The following is an 18,799-nucleotide window of genomic DNA, read 5'->3' as shown; positions in this document are numbered from 1 at the left end:
GGATCTCTCCACACTCCAGCATCAGAGAGAAAACTGTAGATTAGCAGTTAATTTTCTTTTAGTCAATAGAACAGTACTCTTATTTCTCTCTGCAGTAATAACCAGTCTCTTATTGATGAATAAGCAATAATTATGATTTTTGCTGCTCCTTCATGTCTGAAGCTAATCTAATGAGGACTGCAACAAATCCTCATCAGTTCTACAACAAGTTGCCTATTATTCCGGAGATCTTCAGCTTGATCTTTGAATTTACGCTTATGAGTCGTGAAATTAGAAATGAAGATTTATGCATGAAAGTTCATGAAAATAGTTTAATCTTCAGTGGCAGTCATTCATTACTATAGCAATTTAGGACATTTTATACGGAGCTATATATATGAATTTTGTTTGATCTGAAAGGTCACTTTCTAGTGAAGACATTTTTTCTTAAGAGTATCTTTCTTTAAAAAATACTGTTGTTCTGGTAATTTCTGTATTTTTCCCTTTTTCTAGAGTGCTGTGTAAACATTTACATTAATATAATTTTCATTTGTACCCCTATTTTACAGCTGAAAAATGTTAATTTTTGCTACACAAAGGATAGTGTTTGGGCCAATTTGTTTTTTTATTACCACCACCACAAAAAAAAAAAAATTTATAGGCTTACATCCAGTTTTCTGGAAAATAGCCAGAAACTCTGGATCTCAAGCCATATAATGGCTTATAAATGTATAACACTCCTATAGAATTTTTCAGATGAGGTGCCCGAATATACAACTATTGTCCAATACAAGTAGATTTGCTTGGAGAAAAGTCAGTGCTTTTTTATAAATTGTTTTCAACTCTTCTAAAGAGAACGTTCAATCTAGAAAAATGGCAAAATACATTAAAATAGAAAGACAACTATTAATAGTATAGTATGTTCTCTTTTAGTCTTTTAAGGTACATAGCTCATGTTTTTAAAAGTTATAATCGTACTTCAGTAATTTTTAATAGTAAGCTTTCTGTTTTCTCATAGTGATGTTAATATTTTATAGAAGTTTTTAGTACCATTACCTAATTGATCACTTTCATTCTCAAGTTTCTAGTCATGCCATAAATATGAGATGGAATTTTTGAAAATAAAGTTACACTTTGAAATTCAACTGCTATAATCTCTGTTGTGCATGTTGGGTTTATCCCCGTTCAGTGATATAGCTAAGTGTATTTTGGCTATCTAGACTGCTTGGCTTGGGATTTAAAAATACATCGGTACTGTGTTATGTATTGAGGCTGATATGTTTTTTCTGTTTCCAGTTTGGCTTTCCATAATCAAGGGGTTGGGAATTTGATTAGAAAATTTTTTAATATTGAGGTTCATCAGCTCCATTAAGAGGATACCCCGAATAAAAAAGGAAAAGCAACACTGAAATTTCAACTGTAAAACTCCTAAGTAACAAGTTCTGTTCCATTTTATAAGTTATAGGAAACTGAAAATAAGATAAATTATACTTAAGTATATTACTTGAAATAAAAATGTATCTGTTATAAAAATACTTTACTTCTCTAAGCAAATTGGCTTCTCTTTTGAGGGAATGGGGATGGGGGAGTGATCAAAAGCTTTCACAAATGGATTCAAACCCATTTTTTATGCTAACATTCAGCTGCTTTTTAACAAACATCTATTCCTTTGTTTGGCATACATAAGTTCAATATCATATGCAGAATATTATTCTTGGACTGAAGATACGAAGAAGTGGTTTACCACTAGAACAGTGCTTCAGTCTCACACTCTTACTCCTGGCCTGTGCAGCTGATCCTGGCTGAAGAAAGCAAACAACCATGTTGACGTCTTTCAAATTCATGACTGTGGGAGTGCCTGGGTGGCTCATTGGTTGAGCATCTGCCTTTGGCTCAGGTCATGGTCCCAGGGTCCTGGGGTCGAGCCCCACATCAGGCTTCCTGCTCAGCGGGGAGTCTGCTTCTCCCTCCCTGCTTGTGTTCTCTTTCTCTAATAACATCTTTAAAAATATGTTTGATTAATAACAGAAGTGAGTTGTGCATAAGTTTAGCTTTGTTAAAAAAAATAAATTTGTGACTATGAACTTCAAGTGGCCAAGATATGTCCCTCTTCCATTCAGTCTCTCAAAAGACTGTTTCATACTGTTTCTTAGCTCCTCAACTACTCAGCATCTCTTCCCCATCCTCACTTGCAGTTAGTGACCTTACTTTATGACCTCATTGAAAGAATGAAATGAGAGGAGGATTTGTATAGCTTCCACATCTACCTTCTTACTAGCATCTGCTGCCACATTCTCTGCCTCATCTTTGAAGTCATCAGTGAACAAGCATGCTACTATACTATCTCAAGCCAGTTGTCGTCGTCTTTTTTTTTTTTTAAGATTTTATTTATTTATTCATGACAGACATGGAGAGAGAGAGAGAGAGAGAGGGAGAGAGAGAGAGAGAGAGAGAGAAGCAGGCTCCATGCAGGGAGCCTGATGTGGGACTAGATCCCTGATGTCCAGGATCACACCCCAGGCTGAAGGCGGCACTAAACCACAGGGCCACTGGGGCTGCCCTCAAGCCAGTCTTCTAAATTTCATGCCTTCTTGCCTAAATCAGAGACACGGATCCAGAAATTCTCCCTTTTCTTCTTCTCTGTTGTCAATTTCTCACTCTGTTCTGAATCATCCATGTCTGGACCTGTGGTTATTTCTCTCATCTCAAAACTCACTTGAGCTTTCCCTGCTTTTTCCTACTGTGTCATTTCTTTTGCTTCATTTGCCACCTAGGAAAAATCTTTGAGTTTACACTTGTCACCCAATTTCTCTCCTGTCGTTTTGTGAAAACCCATTCCAATAGGGCTTTTGCCCCTATCACACCTCCCTGTCACTAGTGACCCCATCTAGCTGAATTCCATCCTTATTTCCTGAACTCTTGTTACTTGCTTTCTCAGGGGTATTTTACCCAGCTGATCACTCCTTCCATGGTAATTTTCACTTGTGTTCCAGCTGCAACAGCATCAACTGTTTTTCTTGTTTATTTTCTTTTACTGCCATTCCTCAATTATCCGCTTTTGTCTCTTCTTGCCTGTGTGTTTTCTTCCTTAAAATTGTGCTCTTCTTTTATCTTTCTGGTATCCATTTTAACTACTTTTACATTCTGTTCCTATTTTTTCCAGTCCTAATTTGAGTCACTTTTCTTATACTGAATTTTTCCAAATTCTTTTTTGGAGCCAAAGGGATTTGACCTTCTGGAATATAGGTTACACCTAGGACTGTGGATACATTTTTTTTTTAATTGTTCAAGTTTTCTACTTGCACCACAATACTTCCCATTACAAAAGTGCATTTAACTCTAAAACATGGGGAAAAAAATCCCAATTCCATATTCATTCTATTAATATCCCTTACCACATGGAGAAAAGTACATGCCTGTATATGGTAAGTAGGAAACAAATACTGAATTAAATTGGACCTGCTGGCAACAAAATAGAAATAGAACAGAAGTTAATCTAAATAAAAGGGAATGGTCTATAAAAATGACACCTATAGATTATAAAGACTAATGGGGGATTGGGACAGTTGTGGCCTGGCTCTCTCACTGGAGCCTCTTGATGCTTTTATATATGGTAACTCTTTGTTTAATTTTCTGACTAACTGTCCAAACATTTTCCAGAAAGGCTATACCATTTTACATTCTTACCAGAGTTGTATAGTGGTTCTAGTTTTTCCACGTCCTCACCAACATTTGTTACTTTCTGTTTTTAAAAAATGTTTATTAAGCTAACCTAATGGGTATCTCATTTGGTTTGGATTTTCATATTTATAACGATTAGTGACATTGAACATCTTTTTGTGCACTTTTTGGCTATTTGTCTTCCTTGGGGAAATGTCTGTTCAAGCCCTTTGCCCATTTTTGAATCGTTTTCATTGTGCAGTTGAGTGGGAGGAGTTTTTCATGTGTTCTATATATTAATCCTTTCTCTGATACATAATTTGCAAATATTTTCTCCCATTCTGTGAACTCTCAGAGTTGTCTTTTCACTCTCTTGATGGTGTCTTTTGATGTGCAAAAGTTTTAAATTTTGATAAAGTTCAAATTCATCTATTTTTTCTTTGTTGTCCATGCTGTTGGTGGTGTATGCTAGAAACATCGTCAAATATAGTGCTGTGAAAATGTCCCTGTTTTTTTTTTTCTAAGAATCGTATAGTTTAGGATCCCTGGGTGGCGCAGCGGTTTGGCGCCTGCCTTTGGCCCAGGGCGCGATCCTGGAGACCCGGGATCGAATCCCACGTCGGGCTCCCGGTGCCTGGAGTCTGCTTCTCCCTCTGCTTGTGTCTCTGCCTCTCTCTCTCTCTCTCTCTCTGTGTGACTATCATAAAAAAAAAAAAAAGAATCGTATAGTTTTCTCTTTAATACATAAGTTTTTGATCCATTTTGAGTTAATGTTTAAATGTAAGTATGGTAGTCAGTTCTTTTTTATGATATCTTTTTTGTTGTATGGACAGCCCATCTCCTCTAATTTGTAGCCAAAATGGAGTTGAAGATGAGACACTGGAATGAATCTGATTGGAGATACTTCTACTCTATGACTCTCCTATTCTGTCTCCTTTTGTCCCTTTAAGAATTTTTATGTCACTTCTGCTCAGTTTCTCTATTCCTTCCATCTGCAGAATGTTGTACATCCTTACTTTTTTTTTCTTCTTTTACTTCCTATGTAATCTGATCCCTATCATACTTTTCGTTGTGTATGCCATTGGACTTAGGAATGTTGATTAAAGAATACATAGTTGTTCTGTTTCTGTTCTTTGAAATAATTATTCTGGTAATGATAGAAAGGAAAGTATTCTAGGAACTTGTCTCTTTATTGCTATAGTGTGAAAGTTAACTATAAAGACCATTTGACAGTGGTTTCCAAGTGAATATCTGCAAACTTGTTTTAGAGGGCAAGGAGGGAACATCACCCTATTCTTTTAACTAAAGAATTCCAATTCCCTTTGCATGCTTTTCCTCTTGTGTCCCATTCTTTTTTTCTTGTTACCTCACTGTCATGTTTTCCAAACTCTCATTACCCCCAACCCTTTGTCACAGTTCCCAAGCTTACTCGAAAGCACAATAAAATTAAAAAGTACTATGGCAGTCAAATGGCTGTTAACCATTCGTGTGAAAAGTTCTTGTGCTGTATGCAGATGCTTTGTGTCAGGCAGTCCTCTAACTGTAGAGACAAAGCAGTGAGTAAAATGAACATAATAATTTGTACTTTAAAAATACGACTTCTAAAAAAATAAAATAAATAAATAAAAATACGACTTCTAAGTGGACTCTAGTTTTTCAGTGCAAGTGAAAATAAATACTTCCTTCATGAAAAAAGATTAATAGTTTGGGTATTTTTGTACTTAGATGGGCTTGCTTTCTTTGTGAATTCAACTTAGAGTGTTTCCCAAACTGAACCTGTTCCATTCAGTAGTTCTTGTATATTGGCAGGTACATTTAACGTAAAATGTAAATGTGGACCTGTTCCATTGGGTGGTTTTGTAGATTGGTAGGTACATCAGTATCTTTGTCTAACTGTGCATAAGTACCAATCCCCTAAACTTAACAACTGTTAATAAAGTAAACTTTTCAGGTACTTTTAAAAGTCAGTATTTGCATCACAAAATACAGTGAATGCCACGGTTGTTAACCATTTGCAGTGATCTCTATAAATAAGCCTGGTGTAATGTTTTATGATGTGTTCTTAACATTACATATTACCTCTGCCTAAAGACCTATACCTTTGTTTCATTTTACAGAGTTAAAATCTTCACGAAAAATAATTGATACAATTACTACACCATGCTCTTGGGCTGCTGTGTCAAATATTAAATATGATTATGCTATAAAATTCAAGTTAATTGTCATTCTGTTATATTCTTTATTATGATGAACATCATTCCTGTGTCTTTGATGTGGACTTAATATTAAGTGGTTATATGAATTGGAAATATGAAATGTTAATGGCATGCTTAGAATTTTATTTTTTCAACAATATAATGCTTTTATTTTTGTTATATCTTAACATGACAGAAAGCATTAAATTATGTTCAATGAGTCATAAATTTTGCTTTAGGTATTCTCTCAGATTGAAAATATGTGTGTAAATTGAAACTATTATGGAAAATTCATAAACTAGGCAAATATCGATCAAATAGCTTATAAAGTTTATAATTTAATAACTATTACTGCTTTTCATAGGAGTTCGTCTTTTTTCCTATTACAACATTATGCTTTATATTCTATACGTTTTTACTCTAACGATTAAGGGGGAAAATTTTTCTCCTTGCTAAGATAGCTTAAATTTCTACTTTAGATGTGAGGTTTTTAAAACCTGACTAGTATGTGACATATATTAACTGTTTATATATAAATAGACAAGATATGAAGTACGTATTGTTCAGCTGTTATTAAATGAGTCTAATCGTCACAGAAAACAAAATACAGATGATTTTAATATTTTATCTAAATTAATGGTTCTTAGATTTTATAATTTTTTTATAACTTGTATATATATTTCAGAGTGAGCTTTTTAATGTCAGTTTGGTTTTGCTTATGAAATTATTTTTAAAATACTTTTATTCTGCATGTAATTATTTTTTTTAAATCTCTGAAGTTATGTCTTTTGGGGTATGTATTGATACACACTGATAATATTTCTTTGAAGGTGGTTCGGTTGGGTTTAAGAAGAACCAAAATGTGGATTAATGTGGGCAATAGAATCATTTTGGTTTCTTATATCTGATTGATTAACAATTCTTTTCCGTTTTTATCATTGCTAAGATGATTTGCCAACACATCCAAACAAAAATCAGAAAGCTGTTTTTCTCTGTTTTTCTCTGGTGAGAGCAAGTATATTATGGTCTCTGAATGGTTCCTTCTAGCTTTGTATGAATATTTAAATTGAACACGTTTTTAAAATTCCAATATCTATGTGGCTGCTGCTTTCAGAAGGTTCAGAAGGTTTGTATTGTTAATTTTGCCATTACTGCTTAGTGTTGTCTTCTGTGTTCCATGCTAATAAGCTCCTTGTGGGAAGGAGCCATGTTGTATTCATTCCTAAATACTCAGTGCCTAGTACACAATCTGTCACATAAATAGTACCTAAGAAGTATTTATCAAATGAATAAGCCCTCATGCATACTTTCAGTCACAGAGTTTTCATATAATTTTTTTACTTTAGGGATCCAGCTCTTTTATTTTATACAGGTCAGGGAGCAGACAAAAGTTAAATGAGTTGCTCATGCTTCTGTTCTTTCATGTTTGTTCCATTAGTTGAATATTAGATGATTTCAATAGAGGTATTCTCAAGTACACCAAATATATACTTTCAAAATATTTTCCTCAATACTTTTAGTTAAATACCTGATGAGATACTTGTCTGGATTTCATGTATTCCCGACAGTGCATTAATTGATCATTGAAAAATATGGTCTAATTACTATCAGACTTAATTTTCTAAATCAGTATTTGTTTTAATTTTTGTTTCAGTATTTGTTTTTCTTAGTTTTTCAATATTTGTTTTTAAATGGAAATATTTAGTTATCTTTTCATTGTGCCCTGGCAAACTATATTCCCTTTTGTCACAAAGAGGCCAATTACTTTCTTGTGATCGTGATTTTTAAAGATAACGTCCAATTAAAGGCAGCACCGTTTTTTTTCTTTTTTTTAAGATTTTATTTATTTATTCATGAGACACACACACACACACACACACACACACACACACACACACACACGGAGGCAGAGACTCAGGCAGAAGGAGAAGCAGGCTCCACCCAGGGAGCCTGACATGGGACTCGATCCCAGGTCTCCAGGATCAGGCCCCAGGCTAAAGGCAGCACAGTTTTTATCAATAATCCAAACTACCTAGTTTTCTTCAGACATTCTCATAGAACTCTATTACTGCTTGAATCCAGAGTTACCAGTCATTTTGTTTGAAGGCCCACTGCTTAGCTTACATTTCTCTCCTAGTTCTCAGACCATGCGATCATAAACAAGACAACCAATAGGCCTGCTAACCTTGAAGAAGAATCTAGGTGTATTAAAATGATAAAAAGTGGTTTCTCTGAAGACCTGTTACCCTAAATACCTGTTAAGCACTGTTCTTCCTATGCATTGAGAGACCTCATCAAAATACATACTCTTGATTCCGTCTGTGCTACTTAAAGCAAAACCAAGAATATTGGAGAGCCGAGGGAAGGACAGCATTCTTGTGTATTTGAGGATGTCTGAGAAAATGACTAGAAACATTTTCAAATTAAAAAAGTATCGCATTTAGTTATTAAGATTCTTAGTATTCTTTAAGAATGTATTTTGAGGGCAGTCCAGGTGGCTCAGCGATTTGGTGCCGCCTTCCACCCGGGGCATGATCCTGGAGACCCGGGATCAAGTCCCACGTTGGGCTCCCTGCATGGAGCCTGCTTCTCCCTCTGCCTGTGTCTCTGCCTCTCTCTTTCTCTGCGTCTCTCATGAATAAATAAATTGAAAACAAAAAAAAGAATGTATTTTGAGGGATGAATGGATATCTTACTTTGATATGGTACTCTAAGGAGAAATTGAGAACTATTTTATCATCTTCTGTTTCTTAGCTGCAATTTTCTGCTTTTTGCCACTTCCAGTAGTTTCAATTTTTATGATATCCAAGATATTTGAATTTGAGCTGAATTTTCTCATTTTTTATCTTCATTGATTATTTTCTTTTATGCCTGTAATAAATGTATAGTTTCTTTTTAAATATATATTAAGTATACTGTATTAAAAGACGAAGTTTATATAGAATGAGCAGCATCAACTTGTAGTTCTGAACTAGATTCATTCAAGTGTTAATTCTTGGTATTTGATAGGGAGTCAGAGATCTTGACCTACTAATACTGTCTTATTTAAATTAACTGGCACTATTAAAGTCAAAATTAAATTGGCCTACCCCTTTCTTTTACATAAGTTGGTATCTGTAGGAAATATAGTGGGGGGGGGGGATTTGGCACCAGTTTTTTTCTCCCATATGAACATATGTGTCTCTCCTTTGTGTTCTTTGAATGTATTCTATAAAGAAAATGGAACACTTGCATGATACTCTGAGTAATTACATAAAGGGAAGGAACATTTCTTATTTTTAAAATACGATGATCAGGGCAGCCTGGGTGGCTCAGTGGTTTAGTGCTGCCTTCGGCCCAGGGTGTGATCCTGGAGACCCGGGATCGAGTCCCACTTCGGGCTTCCTGCACGGAGCCTGCTTCTCCCTCTGCCAGTGTCTCTGCCTCTTTCTGTGTGTTTCTCATGAATAGATAAATAAAATCTTTTTTAAAATGCAGTAAGACCATAGTGTTTAATTACTACTATTCAGATATTTTAGAATTGTGTAGTTCATTTCATCTAATTCCAGAATTTGTCTTTTTTTCTTTTCTGTCCTAATGCTTTCCACATCCACACTCACTACTTTAAGTTCTTCCAATAGCCAGTCTTCTTATAGAAAATAATTACCAGTTGGCATCTGTACACTGTTGGAGCTCAGGCAGTGGGCATCAGCCTGTACCAGGCAATAGCTGTTACTGATGTGTATGTTTCTTCTACCTTCTTCTGAAGAAAATTTAACATTTATTCTGAGTCTTAAAGAAGTCTTCCTCCGTCACAGTGGACATTTTAACTATGGAGGCAGATGTATTCTTTGCTTGTTTGATGTAATTGGTGTTCCATGTAAAATAAATATATAACATCGTGGTAGTGATCTTAAGTTAAAGCTACTATTTTGCCCTAATTTGAAATATAATTCATGTCAAAAACCCAAGTTGAATAGTAAAAATGTCTGATATTATAAAACTAACTACACAACAGATAGTCTTCATTTAAGAAAGGTTAAAAATAATATATCCTTGTTTAGTTTAGGTTGTTGTTATATATAACCATCATGAACTATCTTCAGTTATCTCTAAGTAGATAGAAAGCTTCTTTTGTTTTCTTTTAAACAAAGTATACAGCATTGACTTCCATAACTATATGCAAATAAGAGCAGCTTCTAGTTTACATTCAACTTTGTGGAGGGCAGAAATATTTTCTGTTCATTTTCCACCTTCACCCCAATTTTGGAAGGAACTGAATTGCTTTCATCTCAAGCATAATGCAATTTTTAGTATTCATAGGAAAGTGAAAAGTACTGTAAATATTTAGATAGGTGTTACTGTGCCAGTATAAATACCAAAAGGGGTATGTTTAGTAGAATAATATTTGTTTTAGAAATTTTCAAAGTACTTAATCATATGTTTGATTCTCAAAAACTGTATGTGATATGCAGTCTTATTTTTTTATTTTACTTTTTAAAATAGTCTTATTTGGGACACCTGGGTGGCTCAGTGGTTGAGCGCCTGCCTTTGGCCCAGGGTGTGATCCTGGAGTCTCAGGATTGAGTCCCACATCAGGCTCCCTGCAGGGATCCTGCTTCTTCCTCTCCCTGTGTCTCTGCCTCTCTCTCTGTGTGTGTCTCTCATGAATAAATAAATAAAATCTTTAAAAAAATAAATAAAATAGTCTTATTTATACAGAATACACTAAATCTGATGTTGAGAATGGCTTAACCAGAGCCACATAACTAGCCTGCGGGGATTATGTGAAGACTTTCCTAGAACGCATTGCATTCTTTCTCATTCTTTTTACTTATCACTGTGGCCCCCGAGCAGCTTCCAGCAGATAGACATAATCCTTTGCCTGAGGGGTGTGCCCTCAGCTTTATTGCAGCTAGTAGTTTACACCAGCCAGTAGAATTTATCTGGGAGTGGTTACAGACATACTTTCCAGGCCTACTCTAGAGCAAGAATATAATGTATTCGTCAGGTAATGACCCAAGTCATTTACTTCCTGACTTAGGACTACTTCATTTAGTACCTCAAATAATGAGGACATTTTAATTTAAAAGCTCATTTTCAATTGTTCCGTGTTCTGGAGTTAAAAATGTCAGGTAGTTTTCCATTTTCCACAGTAATTGTATATAACTTTTGAACATAAAAAGAGGTTAATTCATTTTTAATGTTTCTTCTTTCTAGCTGAATTTTTATAAAAATAAACTGCCATTCTGTTTTGCATTAAACAAATAGCTTTATTGCAGTCAGTAGTACGTTGCACCCTATGAAATGCGCACAGACTGTCAGCATTGATTGGAAAGGCCATCAGAGTCAGAGCTGTTGACTCTTAGCTGTCTGTATATGTAGGAAGCACCTCAGAATACTGAAAAATTTGGCAGAGTCAAGCTTTCCTACTATTTTATGAGAAGGTGTTTTTTAATTTCAATTGATTTTGCATTGTTTGTAAGTTATAATATGCTGTCCTATCACAATGTCATTTAAAATTAGAGCGTATTTCCTTAGCTTCCTGATGAGTCTAGAAAAAAAAAAAACCAACTGTCTCACTTGCTGCTTAAAAGAAAACAAAATAAAACAGAAAAAGCCAGAATATATTGTGGTTTCTTTATAATACAATTTGGTTTTTCTGGTGTAGCAGAGTAAGGAGTGCTAGTTTAGATGTCAAGAGATCTTTCTTTTTGGTCTTGGCTCAGCCAGAAGCTGACATTATGTCAGCAGATCACTTTATCTCTCTTTTTGGGCCTTGGTAGTTATATTCATCAAACCAGGAAGTTGAACTAAATGGTCTCCAAGGTCTTTTCCTATTCGAAAATGTTACAATTCTATTTACGAATTTTTCTTAAATATGGCATAGTTACTTCTGTGATGTTTTGTGTATTTATATTAATTTCCTTTAATTTTAGGTATGATGAATGGATTAAAGCAGATAAAATAGTAAGACCTGCTGATAAAAATGTGCCAAAGATAAAACATCGGAAGAAAATAAAGGTAAGTACTTACTTTGCTATATCATAGCTTTTAATCAAAGAACTTTTCCTCGAAAATGATGTTTAAGTGTGTGTGCATGAATGTTAGTAGAGATGGAAATACTCTCAGAAGAGCAAATTTATCAAATGCTAGATTTGGGTATAGTTAATATTGTCAACTTTTGGGAAAGATCTTTTAAAACAAGACTAAGTGATCTTTGAGGGTTTTTTAGTCCTAACATTGGGTAAGACCATCCAGACAGATTTCATTTAGTTATTTCAGTCCTTTTTTGCCCCTTTCCTCTCCAATGAGGAATCATTAAATAGTGTGTCTAGGAGCCTGGCTTAGTGTAATGGCTGTAAACTATTCAAAGGAAGAGGAAGACGTATCTGAACGCAGAGGAGAGCCTGTCTGCACCTCCTCTGTTTGTTTTCATCTTTGTCTGACTCTGTTGGCAGGAGCTTAGAACATGTTCACAGGACCACATTAGCCCCACCATCGATGGCTACTGTGGGAATCTATTAATGAGCTTGTTTGGAAATTAATGCTACTGCTGTGTATGATAGAATTGCTCTTGTTTATTCTAAGACTAAATCTTTTAACTTTTATTAGAAAGTCAACCAGTCACTAGGTTTTAAAATATTTTTTTATCTTTTTAATGGCTTTTTTAATCCTTTGAATGATATCTATAGTTGAGGTGTTTAGTAGTTCTTTTGAAATTCAATTTCCTGTATTCCCAGTGAGGAACTGTTTACTTTCCTGCTGGTGGTCCCAAATAGTGCAGACTTTCCCCCAGAATGGTGGTTCTTTTCTCACTGTAAAATCAAATCTGTTCAAGTTTCAGTGTAACAACCTGGTAGCTTCTCAAGCCCCTTTTATCTTCACTCTTGGTCTTTATTGGGAAGTATGGAAATTATGGCATTATTTTTAGCTATTGGAAAAGTTGTGAGTGGTGTTAAAAAAAAGCCAGTGTCTATACCCAGCAAGTTTTAGGAGGAGTATCGCTTAGGTAGAAGAGGGGGTGTAGAGATGGGAGAAGTGGTATTAGAATATTCCCTAGAGAGATTTTTTCATAAATATTTATTCTCAGTTTAGTTCTTGGCCTCTCCCAGGGCATATTACAATTCCTGGTCTTTGGGGAAGAGGCATGTAAATTTTGGAAAATGCTTCCTAGATAATATTTTGATATTGCACCCCCCTCCCTCTCATCTTTCTTCTGATAGCCATTAAAAGCCATATTTGAAATAAATGAATGAATGAATGAAAGCCATATTTGAATTTTGAGTGGGGTGGACCTTTTCTGCTCTCAGAATACATGATACATTATAATCTCTGGAATAAAATAATGAAGTAGTGAAAAGGCTGATAATGGTACAAAAATGGGAACAGCACTAATTATTGATAGGCTATGGTTGTCTACATGCACGTAAGGCTTTTCAGTGCATTCTGAGAATTAAACCCAGATGTCTTAAATAGGTGACTCTTGCACTTGAGCATGTATCAGTCACCTGGAGGACTTGTTGAAACTCTGAAGGCTTGGCTGCATCCCCAGCATTTCTTATTCACTAGATCTGAGGCTGGTTCCAGGAGTTTACATTTCTAACATATTCCCAGAAGATGCTCATGGCATGGGTCCAGGGCCACACATGGAGAACCTTTACCCTAAAGCGTCTGTAATATGTAATGAATTATCTTCTGTGCATCCAGAGTGATGATGGTGATGGACCATCTTTGGGAGAAGTGTGAAAATAGTCACTGAGATTCTAGTCTGTCTCTATAATAGGATGTCAGAGTTGTTTACTGTTCCATCATGCTCTACATCATCATTTAGGAAGCTTGTCTAAATGATTTTTCCCATAAATTATTTTCAAAACAGATTCAAAAAACAATTTCCAGAAGTATTTTAGTTAGCCTCTCCTCATCTTATTGGTAAATAGACAATTCTTTACTACAAATGGTAATTTACCACTGAGGCAAGAAAGTTGTCTCCAACTTCGCTTTACAAGAGATCATTTGTTTAGAGTTACTCCTCATTGCCAGCTACATGAAGATGTTTAGAATTTTGTCATTCCCAACCCACATTTTATATTGAAAATGTTACAAGTTTTGAAACTACCAGGTTGAAATTATTTTCTTAAAGATTTTATTTATTTATTTGACAGAGCACACATAGCAGGGGGAGTGGCAGGCAGAGGGAGAGGGAGAAGCAAGCTCCCCACTGTGCAGGGAGCCCAATGTGGGGCTCCATCCCAGGACCCAAGATCATGACCTGAGCTGAAGGCAGATGCTCAACTTGCTAAGCCATCCAGACGCCCCTGAAATTGTTTTGTTTTGTTTTTTTTAATTTTTATTTACTTATGATAGTCACAGAGAGAGAGAGAGAGAGAGAGGCAGAGACACAGGCAGAAGGAGAAGCAGGCTCCATGCACCGGGAGCCCGACGTGGGATTCGATCCTGGGTCTCCAGGATCGCGCCCTGGGCCAAAGGCAGGCGCCAAACCGCCGCGCCACCCAGGGATCCCCTGAAATTGTTTTTTTAATGAATATTTAAGCCTTAGGGATTTAATTTTGAAGAATTTGTAACGCCAATTATTAGCAGTATGAGGTTTGTTAGTCTCAATTGCTTATGGGATTACTAATTTAACTCCACTATTAAAATTTAAATATTAAACAAAAAACATTTTGCTCACTTGTAGTAATTGTTAAAAACTTTGGGAAAGGGACACCTGGGTGGCTCAGTGGTTGAGCGTCTGCCTTTGGCTCAGGTCGTGATCCCAGGGTCCTGGGATCGAGTCCCACATTGGGCTCACTGCAGGGAGCTTGCTTCTGTCTCTGCCTGTCTCTGCTTCTCTCTCTCTGTGTCTCGTGAATGAATGAATGTATGATCCTTAAAAAAAGAAAAAAAGAAAAAAAAACAACTTTGGGAAACCATCTCTGTGTTTTGTTTTGTTTTTTAAGATTTTATTCATTTATTCATGAAAGACACAGAGAGAGAGAGAGAGAGAGAGAGAGAGAGAGGCAGAGACATAGGCAGAAGGAGAAGCAGGCTCCATGCAGGGAGTCCAATGTGGGACTCCATCCCGGGAATCTGGGATCATGCCCTGAGCCAAAGGCATAATCTCAACCGCTGAGCCACCCAGGTGTCCCACTGTCTCTGTTTTTGAAGAGCTTCTTATATTCTTTCTTTTCATATTGTTTAATAATATATAATACAGCTTTGAATTTAAAATGAGTATTAACATTGTTACTAATAAATGCCTCATAATAACTCATGGTTAATGTGAGATACTTTTTTTTTCTTAACCTAGAATAAATTAGACAAAGAAAAAGACAAAGATGAAAAATACTCTCCTAAAAACTGTAAACTTCGGCGCTTGTCAAAACCACCTTTCCAGACAAATCCATCTCCTGAAATGGTATCCAAACTGGATCTTACCGATGCCAAAAACTCTGATACAGCTCATATTAAATCCATAGAAATTACTTCTATCCTTAATGGACTTCAAGGTAAACATAACAAATAGCCTATTGCATACAATATGTGTTTTTCATTGTTAAAAATCAAGTTCTATAAAGGCAATTCACTGTTTTTTAATTGGGCCAAAGTTTTATTGTCTGTTGTTACTTGAAATAAAATCAGCCATTGATTGAGGCTTGAAAATATTTCTATTATTAGTAGATCTAAAAGCTTCATTAAATTTTAATTATGATTTATTATTCACACCCTACAGTATTGTACTGTGGGTTTTTCAGGTACTATCTTTTTCCATTGCCAGTTAAAGCATGGTTTCTGTTATGCGATATTAGACTTACACAGCTATACTGAATTTTTGGTAAAGAATACTAAACTTTGCTTATCTCTATTACATCTATTATGATCTCTTTTATGATGGCATTATTGCTTAATATTTAAGGCAGAATGAAGTATAACTATCAAATAATAAAAATGAGGAAGAATGGAGAGGAGATTTAATAAATTTGACTATCAGGGGAAGGGGGAAATACGACCTATCAAATGAAGTATGTATCTTCATAAAAATATTTTACATTTCTCAATACTTAAGTATTTGGATTTTTACTCACTTAGAATGTGACAGAAATTGTTTTGTGTCTCTTAGTTCAGATGGTTACTTGCATGAACTAATTTTTTAAACCAAATGCTGTGAATATTCTAAAGTTCAGTCTTTATAATTCTAATATGTCAGACATCTAGGCGGTATATGAAAATATATATATAATTTAAAGAATAATATGAATATGAACATTGGTATGTCTACCATAGTGATGGACAAACAATATTTACTTAAAAGAATTTTGCATTTCTGTTCCAGAAGTAATTAATATCCTGATTTTAGTGCAATCATCCCTTTACTTTTCATTATAATTAAACATATGTATATATATTAAACATAAATATATATTTCTAAAGAGCATATTGTTTAGTTTTGTTAAAACTGAGTAGCAAGCATAAGCCTTGCTGTGTAAGAAAAGGCAATATTTCCACTCAGATGAAGGTTCCCTGAGAATGTTGCCTGAATAGAGTCTGTAGGCCATATTCTAATTTCACATTCAGCTTCTCTGAGAGTTTGCAAAAGCCTCTCTAAGGTACTTCAGTGGGGAGGGTCATAAAGGAGTTCTGGGAAGCACTGGGGCTTACCAAATCAGAAACTCTGATGTAGTATAGTGGATGATGAACAGGAGTATGTAGTTCCATACTCTGGAGGAGTATGGGAGTAGTAAGCTGCTGTTTTCTGCTTCTAGGTTTACCAAATATACCTCTAGCTTTCTAGGTCAAAGCAAAATGTTTCTGCTGGGTAAAATGATGTAGTCAGCTGATCGGGATAACACTTGGCAAGACTTGGAGGGGAGAGTTGGAATTTCATCAACACGTTGTTAAAACAAGCTAAACCTCTTTAAACTCCTTCAGATTGTGTGGGGGCAGCAGGTATCTTGTGATACAGCACAGCAGTGATAGCAGTCCTTTGTATTACTTTCTTTGGAAATAACTCTGTGCTATGTGCTAGTATGGACTGACTTCCTTCTGCATCTGGTGCACAGATATCTTCCTGAGGAGATCCCATTCTAGGAATCACTCTTCAGAGTACTACTTGGAAGTCCTTTTGGCATCTCCTGTCTTTTTTTACCTTCCTTGGCATACTCTCATTGTGGTGGAACATTTTCTCTAGTAATTTTTTAAGAACACATGAGTGAACAAATGAGTGAGAAGGAAAGATTTTTAGAGATTGTGTGTGTCTGAGAATATCATCCTGTGTATGGTTTTGCATGGTTTACCCAGATAGAATGTTTTCCTTTAGTATTTTACTGGTATTGTTCAGTTGTCTTTTTTTTCTTCTAACATCGTTTCTGTAAAGTCCAGAGCTCTTCCAATTCCTCATTCTTCCTGTGCAACTTGTTTTATTTCTTAATGTTTTTTTTTTCTTTTCCCTCTCTTTGGAATCTTGAATCTTTGTGTCTAATGTCTTAAAATTTCACGGTGATTATGCCTTATGTTGATGTATTTTTATCCACTGTCCTGTGTTCTTGTTAGATTCTTTTCATTCTACAAACTTGGATTTTTCTGTTTCAGCTGCTTTTCTTGAATTGTTTTGTTGATTATTCCCCTCCTCTGCCTTTTACTATTCTTTCTTGTTTGGGGTGTGCGTGTGCGTGTGTGTGTGTGTGTGTGTGTGTGTGTGTGTGTGTGTTTTCTTGACTAGTCATTATATCAGTGTTGCACTTTTTTTTTCCCTAAGATTTTATTTATTTGAGAGAGAGTGAGAGAACACAAGTGGGGTGGGAGGTGGGCAGAGGCAGAGGGAGAAGCAGAGTCTCTGCTGAGCAGGGAGCTTAATGTGGGGCTTAATCCTGGGACCCCGGGATCATGACTTGAGTCGAAGGCAGACGATTAACCAACTGAGCCACCCAAGTGCCCCCAATATTGTACTTTCTATTATATATTCTAATATATTTATCTTTTGGGGGGTAGGTCTACTATTCATTCTTTTGTGGTTTTTTTCTTTGATTTCTTTTATTTTTAAAGATTTATTTATTTGAGAGAGTTTGTGAACACATGATCAGGGGGAGGGGTAAGGGAAGAGGGAGACAAGTAGGCTCCCTGTTGAGTGGGGAGCCCAATGTGGGGCTCCATCCCAGGACCCTGAGATCATGACCTGAGTCGGACGCTTAACTGACTGCCCTTTTTCTCTGATTTCTTAGAAATTTTCTCAACTTTATCTTCTCATGCTTTTATTGACTATTAATTTACTGCTATAATGTTTAGTGACAGCTGTAATGTTTTTAATTTTCAAGAGTTCTTTATTTTCTGCATGCTCTCCTACTATTCTATTAAGATGTGTACGTCTTATCTTTCTGTCTTTGCTTTTTCCAAAGGATATTGTAATTTTTTTGTTCTTCTTTTGCATGGTTACTTACTTCCAGTTTGCTCTTTCCTGCCTTATTGTTTTGATCTCTTCCTTATGAAGGACTTTTTCCTTGGCTGTCTTCTCCTGATTAGGAATCATGAGCACATGGTTGGGACAGGTCAACTTTGAGTTTCACTAGGATAATCTGGATGGGCCAATTTTTGGAGAGGACTACTGTCAGATCTTTAGGTTTTTTTCTTACACTAATTGCATTCTAGAGAGAAGAGTCTTCTAGTCTTCACTAGAGGGTAAGAGAATGTCTTCTAGTGCTCTAGGATCCAGTTGAGAACTGGGAAAGTGAGGGGTGAAATTCTTAGCATTTTCTTTTTTAAGTAGGCTCCATACCCAGCCTGGAGCCCAAAATGGGGCTTGAACTCGTGGCCTTGAAGTCAAGACCTGAGCTGAGATCAAGAGTCAGACACTTAACTGACTGAGCTGCCTAGGTGCACCTTAGCATTTTTAATTCTCTGATCCTGCTGAGTACAGCATCACATCTGTACCTATGCCTTCAATAGTTCTTAGCATTGCCTAGGTCAGGAATCTTGAATTACCATCTTGAGAG

General features: G+C 35.9%; 1 protein-coding gene across 7 annotated transcripts in view; it reads left to right on the top strand.

Annotated features, from left to right (window-relative positions):
* ARID4B (AT-rich interaction domain 4B) overlaps window positions 1-18,799 on the top strand; it is a 147,781-nt gene that overhangs the window by 109,740 nt on the left and 19,242 nt on the right. For all 7 annotated transcript variants that reach the window (XM_055308831.1, XM_055308833.1, XM_055308832.1 and 4 more), the window contains 2 exons: window positions 11,753-11,837; window positions 15,124-15,322. In XM_055308831.1, coding sequence (XP_055164806.1) covers window positions 11,753-11,837; window positions 15,124-15,322 — 284 coding nt within the window. The remainder of the gene's footprint in view (window positions 1-11,752; window positions 11,838-15,123; window positions 15,323-18,799) is intronic.

The sequence above is a fragment of the Nyctereutes procyonoides genome, unplaced genomic scaffold, assembly GCF_905146905.1.
Source record: "Nyctereutes procyonoides isolate TBG_1078 unplaced genomic scaffold, NYPRO_anot_genome, whole genome shotgun sequence".
Taxonomy (NCBI): Eukaryota; Metazoa; Chordata; class Mammalia; order Carnivora; family Canidae; genus Nyctereutes; species Nyctereutes procyonoides.
The sequence above is the reverse complement of the archived record's forward strand: the minus strand, read 5'-3'. Positions and strand labels throughout refer to the sequence as shown.